We start from the raw sequence: 13,644 nt of genomic DNA on the forward strand, positions 1-13,644 counted from the left end.
CGTCCACCAGATGCTCCCATTTCATCCCGCCAAATTAGAATGATGAGGGGCACCACAGTGGACAGAAAGGCCGTCCACCGCTTTTCCGCCAGTCGGATTGCCGGCCGGGCGGAAAAGGCCCTCAATATGGTGGCAGTGCATTGCAGGCATCGCATCCAGATTAGGATGTGTATTTTTAGAGGCCTTTCCATGGTGGTGCCTGTCACGTTATGCATGCCAATGCACAACATGCATATTGTGCATTGGGGCGGGTGCTGCTAACAGCACCGCCTGCCGCAATGCATAATATGCAGGATGTGACCGCCAGGGTGGCGGGCCCATCCTACTTGGCATAGCGGGACCGCCACACCTCTGGCGGTCAGTCCCGTTTACCGTTACGGTGGCTGGCGGACACAGTCTGCCCGCCATCATAATGGGCACCTAAGTGCCTGTGCCGAGCACCAGAAACCACCGGCTCATTTTAAGCACAGTTCATAAACCCTCAGTTTGTGCATATATTTTGTTCTACAACTCATACGACCTGGAATTATACTTTTCATCTTATAGTCACCCGTGGGAGAGGAGTCTCCCTAGTTGCCACTGCCTGGGCTCAATCTGCTGCACTCCTTTTTATCCCCAGTGGGCATTGCAGCTCTGATTCTCTCTCTTGTGGATGTGACAAGGCTTCACCCCAATCACTTTTACACTTTATCTTCTTATGTAAATTGTATACATTATTTTCTTTTAGATTTGTAATCCTGTTACTCATAGCATATGGGTTGATCGAATGCAGCGCCATGCCCATGCATTTACAGATGCTGCCTGGTTTGAAGATTTCTATGCTGCAGGAGCTGTTTTGAAATGTGAGGTCAGGTCACGTTGTTGTTTTCGTAAATTGTATTTGATGCTCCTGATTTCAGTATTCTTAAAAGTTTGTGTTATATATTGTTAATCCCTATTGACGGGATTGTTGTTTGTAATTTTATGGCATGTGGTTTGTATAGCTGAGAAAATCTTTCATTGATGATGATGAATATAACGGATAATATTTAATATACCATATGTTATTAACATATATTGTTCAACTTTCGGCCCTCTCTGTAGCACGGTACCTCGAGTTGCACCCATCGGGCAGGCTGTGGCATTCCTTTTGTTGCAAACCATGCACAACGTTTGACCAGCGTGTAGTGGAGCAATATTGCCATCAAGTGGTTACATAAGAAATCACATGATATTCACAGCTAAACTCTGCCCCCGTCCTAAAATCTACACAAAATACTCCACAGCACAAATAATAGAAGAGCGAGTATGATTTTTTACATTATGCCATTTTAAAATATTTTAGATACAACGCACAGATATATGCATTTTATAAAAAATATTATAGATAAAACTTTTGCAGATCGAATACGACTGAACATTATTTCGACCTTTGTAATTCACAGTTTTACTTCTACTACATTTTGAACAACTATATTTCACTTTTATACCATAGGTGTAAGGAATGTTTTGTAAGATTCAAACTGTGATGACTAGTCTTAGTATCAGGGCCAAAGGTTGTTAGTAGGCTTATGTACAGTGCTTAGAGTCAGACAAGAGGCCCATGGGTTATTTACAAAATAAGCATAGGAAGAGTTAGGCTGAGAATTAGTTTTAAACTTGGGCTCAATTTAATAAGATTTTGCAGAGGGGTTGCATCACTTTTTTAGTGCAGCCCTACACAAAATCTTTTTTGGGATTTACAAAGTCACGCAAAGACCCGGGGCCTCATTTATGAGAAATGACGCATCCCTGCGTGCAAGCAGCGATGCGTCACTTATCAGTGCGCACTCCTTGCGACATTCAGGATGCGTCATATTTAATGTATGATGTATCGTGTCGCAAGGAGTTACAAATACGTCAGTATTTCTGACGTATCTGTAAGCGCAAAAGTGACGCATTGCTGGAGTGTGTCACAAAAGTGACACAACTCCAGCAATGAGTCCAAGGGCTTGCGTCAGTCTTACGCCTGCTGTGAGGCAGGCGCAAGATTTTGACGCAACAGTGTCCTAGAAGTGACGCAGTGAAATCTCATAGATTTCACTGCGTCACTGCTACAAGTTTTTTTGCGGGAGAACGCCCCCCTGCATACATTATACCTGACGCAGGTATAATGTAGCGCAGGGGTTTACAAAGTGACGCATCTACTTAGATGCGTCACTTAGTAAATAGTGCGCAACAGGAGGCATGTTTTACGCTGCAGATGCGTCACAAAAAGTGACTCATCGGAAGCGCAAAACTGACGCAAGGCCTCATGAATGAGGCCCCCGATTTGTGCAGCTTTGCAAAAAAATGAACGTGAGAGAGTGCATAAATTTCAAAGACGTGCTAAAAAATGGTACTGGCATGACAAGGAAAAAGATCTTTCTGTCGCATTTGTTTTTTAGTCTTTGCATGTGTACATACAAAAAGGAAATAGCCTCAACGGATAGTATTTGTGCAGAAGATATTCCTTCCTGCACAAAAATTATCCTGACAACAACGTAGGTATCCTGCCTCTTGACGCTAGAAGACATCAGAAATGAGCTGTATCTTTGTAAATAAGGTGCTCTCTCCCTTTCATGCAATGCAGGGCAGCAGCTTCCCTTGCTGTGCCGCGCTGTGTGAAATATTAGTCAGGATGCATCTTGGTCTCATGGTTAGGCTTAAGACTTCAATTTAGTTAACTTCATTTTTTGGATGTTATTTTCAACATTTTGGGTGTTAGTTTTCCTTGATTGCATATTCAGGCTATGTGAACTATTGCAAATGTGCCTTTGATTAGACATTGGTATTTTTTTCGTTATCTGAAATTTTGTTTTGTACACAACCTTCGCATTACTTTCATTAAAGTAACTGTAAATAAAATAAGGTTTCATTTGTTAGTGTCTCAGCCCCGAGGTTCCCATATGCATTTACATTACAATGCCAGGCACTGCCAAAATGCATATACAGGAGGAGAGGCAATCCAACACTTAACCAACATTTTGAGATTTGTGTAGGAAAAATTGTCGAAATCTATAGGGAAAGTTGCAGAAATTTATGAAAATTCAATCACTAGAAATGACTATGAAAACATACATTGATGTTACTCAAATAAAGGTCAAACAGTAGGAGGAAATTACCCCAAAGTAAGGTTCTTACTCAATGTCCCATCAGCATTTTAACATGTTTGGAAAGGAAGTAATCAGCGGCGCCTGGCACCGGTAAACGCGGTGGGCGGGGCGAGGTGAGGCAAGGCAGGGTGGGAGGGGAAAAATCAACAGACGACGGAATAGGTATCTTTAAATAAATAGTTAATACCCATACAGTCATCTGTCGGTTCCCCCACTGTCGCACCCTGCCATGCTCCACCGCCCACCGCATTTACCTGTGCCGGCCGTCACTGACTAATCGAAATATTGAGAACGCCTCTATCTCTCATGTCGCGTTTTCCAGCCCTAATGATAAAGATGTTACCACACTCCCACGGTTCCTTTGTCCAGGATCTCTACCATAGGTATCGTTTAGGGGTCACCAGGGGTCGCAGCTGCCCCTTGGGACCCCGTGCACTGCCTTTGCGACCCCTGGCCTCAGAGGTGGCAAAATCAGTGCCAGAAACACTGGGGCAGCTCATCCTTGTGAACATCGGTTAGGGTTCCACTTCATTGTTTTCTATCAGTTTTTTATTACACTAATAGTGGATAATTATTCATTAGATCTTAGTGTAATAAAAATGAAGAACAATTTGCTGGAATATGACCTTCCCTGGCAGCGAAGGTCATTAAAAAAATTCTATTAGATGTATGTTGTGTGCGTGCTTGCGGGTGTCGGTGTGTTTATGTGAGAGTGTGTGCATGTGTAAGCATGTGTGTGCGAGTGAAAGTGCAGGTCAAAGGGCGTGTGATGTCACTTCTGCTACCCCAGCCATTTCGGTGAATTGACGTCTATGATACCTACAAATTGCTTCTGTATTTTGTGCACGCAAAGGCACACAAACTTCTCCCACGCAGTGGATAGGAGACAGTGCTTACTGGCCGACAGGTGACTTGAGAAACGAAGCACTATGTAGGTGCATAGTGCTAGGCTCAACCTTGCAGCTCAGCTGAGTTGCATTTACAATTACATCTGTCAGTACCAGCACCGCTGCTTTCCTGGACTCATAGCTACCAGTGTCACAGCACAAACGTGGCCCCAAACCTTCACCTCACTTTCGGATGCGTTGTGTTCTTTTGAGATAAAATTACAGTAAAGATAAAAAAAAACACTGTGGATTACTTTTAAAATGTTCATAAACTGAAGGTAATTTCAAACATAGGGTTACTGCATTGTCCTCCAATTTATATGTGAGGCGAATTTAAAGTAATTTAAATGGCATTCTAGTGTCTTCATGGCCTGGTCCCATTCCACATGTCAATGCCTGCACAGTATACATCTGACAGACATCAATGTCTGTCACTTTCGGAATACAGATGAACCCAAAACCAAGATATGGAAGCTGAGGAACTGGAAAGTAGCGGATCAAGATCTAGGATCTCTTCCACCAGCGGCCAGCTCCACTTGGGTTTCTGCTTGAATATTTGATTAAGGCCATCACTGCCAATTGGACGTACTGGGTCTATTGGCAGGTTTCAATCCGCAGACAATATACCATTCTAAACAAAGGATGGGTTTTGTCCTCTGATGGTTTAAGTGCTGTCTAGCTAATAGACTTCAATAAATGAATTTTTGGAGCTCCCTCTCTGAATCTTTCCCCTTGTTCCTGTTGTGTTCCTCAGGGCTCTTCACTCTCTTCTTCATCTCTCACCCTCTATGTTGATGCTCTTGGGGATACACTGTCCAGTCTTGAGATCTCTTTCCACAAAAGGATTCCACTTCCTTCACATCCCTGGATAATCCCAGCATGATTGTCTCAGGTGAAGCTACAGTTCAATCCTCTAATGGCAAAGGGCCGTATTTAAAGTGTGGCAGAGTGGGTGGAACACCATTAACTAGTGGTCCTGCGGCACTATGTAATCGGTGCTTTGCCACGCTATCTGTATCACGCATCTTTGGCCCCTTCTGTAGTACTAAAGTGCCTAGTAGTGAGAAAACAAGTGCACAGGCTAGTTGAGACCCTGGGGCACTATCTGTAATACAGCCCAGGTGGCTCACATCTCAAGAAAAGAAAAGACAGCTTTTTTGAGAGTTTTCCAGAATGTCCAGAATTTTTTAACTGAACGTGAGACGTAATAAACTCCACAAGGACTGGCCGAAAAACCTGGAACCCGGAACCCCTCCAGTTCTACAACTTAGAGCTGTAAAAGTGGGGTTAGCTGTTGAATTCATGCAGCAGCGGGGTTTGCATGATTCATTTTTGTACGTTTACAGTTAGTCTAATGGACATATTTTGCAACTTTTGCAAGCAGCCGAGGTAGGCAGAATTACCATAACCTAGCTGAAACAATTGGTGCAGGAAAGAAATCTCTGTAACGGTTTTAAATGAAAGCGACAAGATCTCGTTACAGCAGAGGTCTGGGAATCCGGTGAACATTGTGAGCAGGGGCGGCTTCAGGCATGTGCAAGCTGTGCACCTGCACAGGGCCACAAAACCCGAGGGGCCACCACGCCAATATATATCCTTAATATAATAATCCTCTGAGGATGGATACATATTTGAGTGGCGGCCCTTGGCAGGCATTTGGCGGCCTCCGGCTCTGTTCCACTTCCAAACACCCTGACCCCCCTCTTCACTGGCCTCCACGCTCCGCCCCGCCCGGACCCCTTCTTCCGGGGCCCCTACCTACGCTCCCTGCCCAAGGGCCGCCATGAGCCTAGAGCCGCCCCTGTTGTGAGTCAAAGATATTTCATTATGTGAGGTTGTTGATATCAACTGTGCTGAGACTGAGTGCAGCGGACAGGAACTGTATTTTGAGTCGGAGAATAGATACTTCCTACCTGGAAGACAGACTTCATACACGGACGATATATGGTGTCCGCAGTAAAAGGTACTTCAAACAAGCAGTGGCTGAAGAGGGCTGAACTAACAAAGGGGCCTAATCCAAAGCTGATCTCTGTGTATTTGTTAGGGAGTGATCCAGCAGACAGGAAAAGGTGCCTTTAGCTTGGCTTAAAAATAGTTGAATCAGTGGAAACAAATAATCAGAATCCATTTCACATGTGGGGGTTCACCATGTGATTTTTCTTAGGAGGCTGTGTATCTGTCCTGAGTAGGTGAAGCTTATACAGGTGAGTAGTGAGGAGATTGTAAGCTGTGCTGTTATTACAAATTCACAATTTTCCCAGGAATCCCACCAGAAGAAAAACCCTAGAACAATGACTGAGGTAAATGGACAGCAAAAAAAGGATCCCAGTGAAATTAGTGCACAAAACATTGGTTCTGCTTTTTATGCTCAATTCTGGTCTACGGTACTCCTGAAAGGTGTATGCATTTTTACTCCTGGTAAATTCTGCACCCTAAGGAATTGCTCTCCATCGGATGAAGTAACTACCGAACTATTAACAATGTACTCAAATTGAGCACTTAATACGGGGTGGGAGGAGTAAGTGATTGTAACAGATAATGCTTCCATGACATTCTAGTAATGCTCAGAACCCCCGTGTCCATGTTCAGCGTCCTCTCACTCCTGGTCCACTCTCTCTGGTAGAATGCTGTTCAGGCCGGTGGCAGCTTTGTACTGAGATGAGGCCCTTTGGGAATGGAGCCCTCCATGGCTCCGCCACAGAAGGAGGTAGAGCTTGAAGGCAGAATGAAGGGAAGGAAACAACTTCACTGAAGTTGTGGCAGCAGAGTCGCTGCTCTCAGGGCGCAGATGCGCCTCCTTGGGTAAGTAATGGGGTAACAAAGATGGAGTGAGGAGAATGCGACGCCACAATTACCCCTATACCTGAGCTACTTTATTTTTCCCTAAAAAATACTTAGAAGAACTTTATGTTTCTGATTTTGCAATTGGTGTGAAATTACTTATTTAGTTCTCTGGGGTTTCTGTATCCAAGTACTAGACTGGTTGAGTTTTACTACTTCTGTTGAAGCTCCGAACCACATTCACCAGTGGTTGCTATTGTATTTTGGCTAGATTTATAAACTATAATCCCTTAAGCGGCAATAGGAGTAGAAAGCTTGACAGTAACAAAATATAGAACTCATGCACTATGGTTGCAACAAAAACATGTTCCCTTATAGAATCTGGTCATTAAGTATAAAATATGCATGTGGCACATAGTTTTGTGAACATGTAAAATAAGACAAATTGTGTACCTTTTCACCTGTTAAGGCTACCATATCAAGAGGGCCGTACATAAAGCGTCCCACCAAGACCTGATGACCATCCTCTGCTGCGATGACGTCATTGGCTCTGTGATTGGCAGTCACATTCTGAAGGGGAAAAAGAAAACAGCTTTTTACATGACATCTTATGCGTTCCTGAACACAGCACCTGAAATAAACCTCTTCCTGACTATTGTGGGTTGAGTGAATCATTGGTGCGCATCTTGATGTACTGGCGTGTTTTGTGGTGAACCTGCTTCAGAACGCTCAAGGAGAATGGAAAAGGAAGTAAAGAGATAGCATTAGCAAGACACAAGATGGGAAATAGCTAGTATTGTGTTGGGGAGTGGTGCGCAACTTAAAATTATTATACATTCAATTTGATTTTTGGTACAGATTGTGCTGTGTCTACTCTGGTGTCTATAGGGAGCTGAACGAAGTCCTTTGTGCCGAGTCACAAAAGCATTAATGAATAGAGGAAATAGTCTTACAGCAGTAATATGTTACAAACTCTTGCAAACCTTTGTCGAGTGGTCCTGAAACATCCAACTCTCTATAAATGCAAAGAAAATACAGCCATTTCTATTTGTACTAATTGTATATTACCATACCTAGAACATTTCCATATTATTCCCGTTTTAGATGCTTTGGAGCTAAGTCACAAAGACATGTAAAAATATTCAACTAGGCTAGTGAATTTCATTCCTGATCACCAATCTGCACAGGTAGTGACACCATTGATTTCAAACCAAAACCATATTTAAGAAAACAGAAGCCAAGTAAGTGGACTTCATTCCCCATCATCCATTTCCACAGGAAGTGACATCAATGCATTTCCCAGCATCCCTCTGCAGAGTCACTGATATCACTTTTTATCCTCTCCCTAATTCACTTCTCAACTTCTTGGGGCGTCCCACTACGCGGGCATCTCAGCAAAGGGCAGACACAGGCATGAGCAGTGAAGGCTTGGACCTGTTAGGGCCAAGAAGGGCCTTGTACCACAAACCCCCACTGAAACCAACAAAGTAAGATATAATCAGTGTTTCACCCAGTAGTACATACAGCCAAACCCCACATTTAATTCCAGACATAGGCCTAAACATGTACACATTCCACTAACTACCACACTCCTCACATGACAGAACACACATTCCATTTCATGGTCACTTATGCCTAATCTGCAATAATCCACACACCACATAACACCCTCTACTTCAAAGAAACATGAGTCACCCTGAAATCCTTCTTCACACAGGTTACAGCATTTATTGTGTGGACCATGCCAATAGGAAGGGGGGATGCCTCGCTATCATTCAAAAGTCCTCCTGGTTCTGCAACCTAGGAAAGCGGGTAAGACTCAACTCTATGGAGCTGCTGACTTGCCATTTCCCATTCACTGCAACTCATACATCATCTTCAGGCCTCCAGGGCAGAGCAAGTACTTAGATGATTAATTCTCGTATCTCTTCACCACTCACCCATCTGACTTGACCAGATCATCCTCTCAGGTGACTTCAACTTCCCAGACAAGACGAGCTCAAAACAACAGGAAGAGGCACTTTTTTCACCCACATCAACTGACTCAATGTAGTACAGCACATCACCCCACCAACACATTCCAATGGTCACATCCACTACCTCATCTTCTCAACATCACCAACAAACCAATGCAACCCCCATACCCTATACTGGATTGACCCTCACATCATCTCTATCTCCCTGCTCTGTGTTCCTCCAACAAACTGAGGGCCTTCCAAAAGTAAAGGTGTTGGCTAGAAAGGTAGGCGGACCAGCAAAGCAAATTTCCAGTGGCTCCTATTTCAAACTCCATGGTTTGGAGGAGCATGGAATATTCAACTGTCAAAGGCACCTGAAAAGTTGGGCTATATAAGCAGACATGGGTCATCTGTCTATGATGTGGAAAGTATTTGCTGCAATGTGATCTAAAGCTAGATTTGCAGTCTTGCAGGAGATGGTTAGAATTTTTGTGATTTTGGAGTTGACCGTAAAACGCTAAATAGGATTTGCTGCTGCAGAAAAGAATGTTGTGGGAGCGGCTGCGAAGTACGGCTGATCAGTGATGCACCTTAGGCAGATAGGCAAACAGGTAGGTCTCCTCTTGGTTCTCAGAGCAGTTTTTAGTCAAAACATTTTTAGTTAAAAAACATTGGATGCTGTTTTTTGGGTACCTTTACACCACCACCAAAGATCCAGGACTGGATGCGCACCACTTTTGGGGTTAGGATTCACTTAGGCTGGGTCCCGGTATGGGTTCAAGATGGTCGGAGTCTTTTCTGTGCTTGAGGCCCTGATCAGGAGGCCAACCAACTAGCCCTTGGAGTCAGTCTGGTAGTCCTAGGTTTAGGAAGTGGAACAGGGCTTAAGCAGCAAGGCAAATCTCGAAGGTTTCAAGGCAGGCTTCAGGCAGCAAATCAGTCCTTCCAGGTGCCCACAGCAGTCTTCTGAAGTACATAGCAGGCCACAGCACAGCCAGTCCTCTGACAGTCCTTCTGCAGGTTCACAAAATGAAAACTGAAGAGTGGGTCTGAGGGGCCTATTTTTATATCTGGTGACTTCTGTAAAGTAGGAGAAGTTTTTACAGAATTCCCTTTGAAGTTCTTGAATATTCATGCCTCCCCAGCCCTGGTTCCAAGCTGGCTGCATGAAAAATGCAGAGGTGACAAGTCCTTTGTGTGAAGGCAGGGCACAGCCTATTCAATTGCTAGTGGGGCTGTGCCCAGCTCTGCCCCCATCCTCATAGTGCTGGCCCATTCAAGCACACCTAACCCCTCTATTGTGTGGCTGTTTGGGAGGAATAGACAAAGTCCAGCTGCCAACTGCAGCCAGGAATGTGACAGGCCTCCGTTTGTACAATAAAAACATGAATGAGCTACATCCAGCCCTTCAGTGATGATTCTATGATGGGCTTGTGCACATTGGAATGATGCTCATGGTTCTAATTCTTGAATATATAGTGTTTAAGCTTGATTATTACTTGAATGTAAATGGTATACACTCTTTGAGTGATTTATGGAAGTGTATGTTGTGTCTAGGGCATAGGTCCAAGTTTTCTCCTTCTTTTCGAATTGAGTGGCCGGGCGAAGCCTCCTCAGAGGGTGCACACTCTAGAAATCTATTTTGTTTCTCCTGTACACATTGTATTATACTATTGTGTACCTGAGTGCAACACAGCTTTTATTTTGCTTTTCTGCAACTTTCTAAAACTGCCATTTGGACAATTAAAACTGACATTTCGACTTTACCATTAAAGAGGATTTTAAAGTACAATTTCCCAGCCATCAAACATGAAATCTTCACCTGTAGACAATCAATAGTGAACACTTATTAATTGTATTAAGGCAGCCTAATGTTATCCTATGGGAGAGGTAAGCCGCATAGTAGTGAAAAATGAATTTAGGAGTTTTTCATTACAGGACATGTAAAACTGAAAGTATCTGTCCAACCTTTTAATTGCAATGCACCCTGTCCTATGGGCTACCTATGGCCTACTTTAGGTGTAATGTATATGTAATAACAGGGGAGTTAAAGGCTTGGCAAGGGGTTTATTTTGGCAAGTTGAATTAAAAGTGCATTAAATATATTAATTGGATGTATGCCAATGTAACCATGTTTTAGGAAATGGGAATTAGCACTTTAGAACTGGTTAGCAAAGGCCATCAAAAATTAATTCAGGAAAAATAGGTGTGTGGAGGGAAAACGTTTGGCGGAAGATCACCTTAAGGCTGATAGCTCTAACAAATTGGAAGACATAAAATCGTCATTTGTAGTTTGTGTTCCACTAGACTACTACCTGAATTGTTTAGAATGGATGATCAAAGTGGGCGATTTTAAAGTTATAGAGGTTGTTAAGGCAATTTCATGTCCTGACATCTTCTTTACCTAGGGTTCTGTTAGAAATAGGACATTTAAGTTATTGTTAGGTATTAGGTTGAGAATTTGCTCAACATATTAGGGAATCGACCTGATGTTAAGTAACATACAGATGAGAGACAGTGAGGAGGGCTTAATTTATAAAGTCAGTGAGGTGTCCCTCAGGATCATGGACCCCACAAACATGCCCCACAATAAGAAAAATAAACATTGGAACTAGAAGGTATAAAGGAAATGGTGGGGATGGCATCACTTTACATGTTTTTGGAATGTTTTGTTCTTATAGCAAATTAGTCAGACCTCGTTTTGTTCTATGCTCCTAGATTCCTGTCCGATGTTTTTGTATGCGTCACAATACCTTTTATGCCTAATCCAGGCTGAAAACAAAAATGTATGTGCAATTTTGCAAAATCTACAAATGAACATAAGGTTTTGCATAGTTTCATTAGCGAATAATTTTTTAAGGAGGGTGACTAAGACATGAATCCAAGGAATGTGTTTACAGAATGCAATTATTTTTAGTTGTGATAAATTGAATGAGGTTACAAGTCATATTGAAAGCTTGCAAATGGCCTATCTTTAGTAAATGGCAGAAGGCAATATCTAAAATGTAAAGCGTAATATTGGAAACACTTACAATTTGTGAAGAGTAAATAAATAGTGTTTCTAAATGTGCCGAGCCATAATATATCTGCATAAACTCCAAGTGCCAACAAAGGAGTTTTACTGTTTTACTACAAGATGAACTGGGTTATAAGAAAAGGCAATTACATGTCGACATGAGGACATGTCGATCTATAAAGGACGGTATTTATGAGGAGAATAGATGAGAAGGCATAGATAGAATGAAAGTGTATTAAATGAAACCATATTTGACATTTTATGTGAGGAGAAATCCATACAAGTTCTGTCTTTTCTATTGACTCAAGGCATTTGTTAGGTGGAGACTAGATACAAGTACAAGAAGCAATGTATTTAATTGCAGAAGGATAGACACAGAGTTTGTCTATTACCTTCCAACAGTTAAATGTTAATTTCGTTTAACAGCCCTTTTCTTGTGAAATGTGTTGTTTGCTTAAAGGCTTGTTTGAGAAACTGATACACTGTGCACTGACCCGCAGCATTGACCACATGGCTTCACAGTAACTTTCACATCCAAACTTGCACTGAACTGATTTTTACAGTGCCTTGATTTACCTGACTTTGCAGCACCCACTCAACTTGGTGTAAGGTTTTTATTTCTCATAATCCCCTCTGGGTGCAAGAGTTGCATGTACTGATTTCTGAGATACAGGGCTAGATGTACGACCTGCAAAATAGCGCCTTGCAAATTGCGAATCAAAATTGCGACTATTGGCACTGTTTGGCATATACAACAGTGTGTTTAACACTGTTTGTGATTCCCAATGGGGTCGCAAATTGAGAGGCTCATGAATATTAATGAGCCTCTCTACATTTGCGAGCCCATTGAGAATGATAGGACCTCCCAGGGATGGCGGCCTGCTGGGCTCATCAGAACACCATGTTTTTTTTACTTCTTTGCACTTTTTTTTCTTTTCTTTTTTGCGCTTTTTTAAAATTTCTTGCCCTTCGTCATTTCCAGTTTAATGCCCTTCTGTCGGTGAGAGACACGGCGGTGAGGCAAGCCAGGTACAGGCGAAGGAGATTGTTTTTACTACCTGTCCACCATTTCACTACAGATCTCCTGCTGACACCCTTCCTGATACTCAGAGCTTTGCAGTGATCAGTTCAGCAGCAGGAGCCGATAGAAGGTAGAAGCCGGCCGCACTTTCTCCCGCTCCCGCTAATAGTTACTTGTCTAATTTCTGGCGCATCAGCCCGTCCCTCGCCCTCATTAGCGGTCGGCGGGTGGTCGTGGACTGCCGTGGACAGCAGTGGTAGCAGTGGTGAGAGGTAAGAGCCTAGCCTGAGTCCACCCCTACTACACCCCTGCTCTCAAGCAAGAGGAAATTTAGAAATGAGACAGTGAAACAACAGCACAGTACTTTGCCTTGTCACCACCCAGCACCTGCCAACTAACACCCAGCACCCAGTATCCAGTACTCAGTACCTAGTAACAGCAGAAATGTGCGATGATAACGAGGGGTAAAGAGGGGGTGTGTAGGTGAACGGCGAGAGCCTGAGTTCTGCTCCAGCTCCTTGCTACTAGCGACAGCTGAATCATGAACACTCAGTGTTAAGGAGGGAAGCAGAGGGAAGCAGTGCGGTGCTCCCCCTTAATTGCACCTTACACCCTGCCTCCCGCACCCTGCTTTGCTCAGCACCCATTACCCATTACCCAGCGACACCCAGTAAAAGAACTCAGCACTCTGTACCGAGCGATAAGGGAAAGAAGCAAGAAGCAGAGAGACACCACCAGTTGCCGTGTCAGATAGTACAAGACGTACGTTTTTCTTACGACACATAATAAGGTCAGGTCGGCAGCGTTGGACATTGCCATGACCACAATTAAAGCGGCGGCGAAAGAATAAGAGTCTAGAAATTGGGGA

The 13,644-nt window shown here is 43.3% G+C and overlaps 2 protein-coding genes across 2 annotated transcripts in view; one reads left to right on the forward strand and one right to left on the reverse strand.

Moving 5' to 3' along the window:
* PIMREG (PICALM interacting mitotic regulator) overlaps positions 1-13,644 on the forward strand; it is a 665,098-nt gene that overhangs the window by 627,215 nt on the left and 24,239 nt on the right. The gene's annotated exons all lie outside the window — the stretch shown is intronic.
* Positions 1-13,644, reverse strand: part of PITPNM3 (PITPNM family member 3) — a 1,384,705-nt gene that overhangs the window by 79,876 nt on the left and 1,291,185 nt on the right. Inside the window, exon 13 of the mRNA XM_078679323.1 lies at positions 7,235-7,351. Within this exon, the coding sequence (XP_078535449.1) occupies positions 7,235-7,351 (117 nt within the window). The remainder of the gene's footprint in view (positions 1-7,234; positions 7,352-13,644) is intronic.

The sequence above is a fragment of the Lissotriton helveticus genome, chromosome 3_1, assembly GCF_964261635.1.
Source record: "Lissotriton helveticus chromosome 3_1, aLisHel1.1, whole genome shotgun sequence".
Classification (NCBI taxonomy): Eukaryota; Metazoa; Chordata; class Amphibia; order Caudata; family Salamandridae; genus Lissotriton; species Lissotriton helveticus.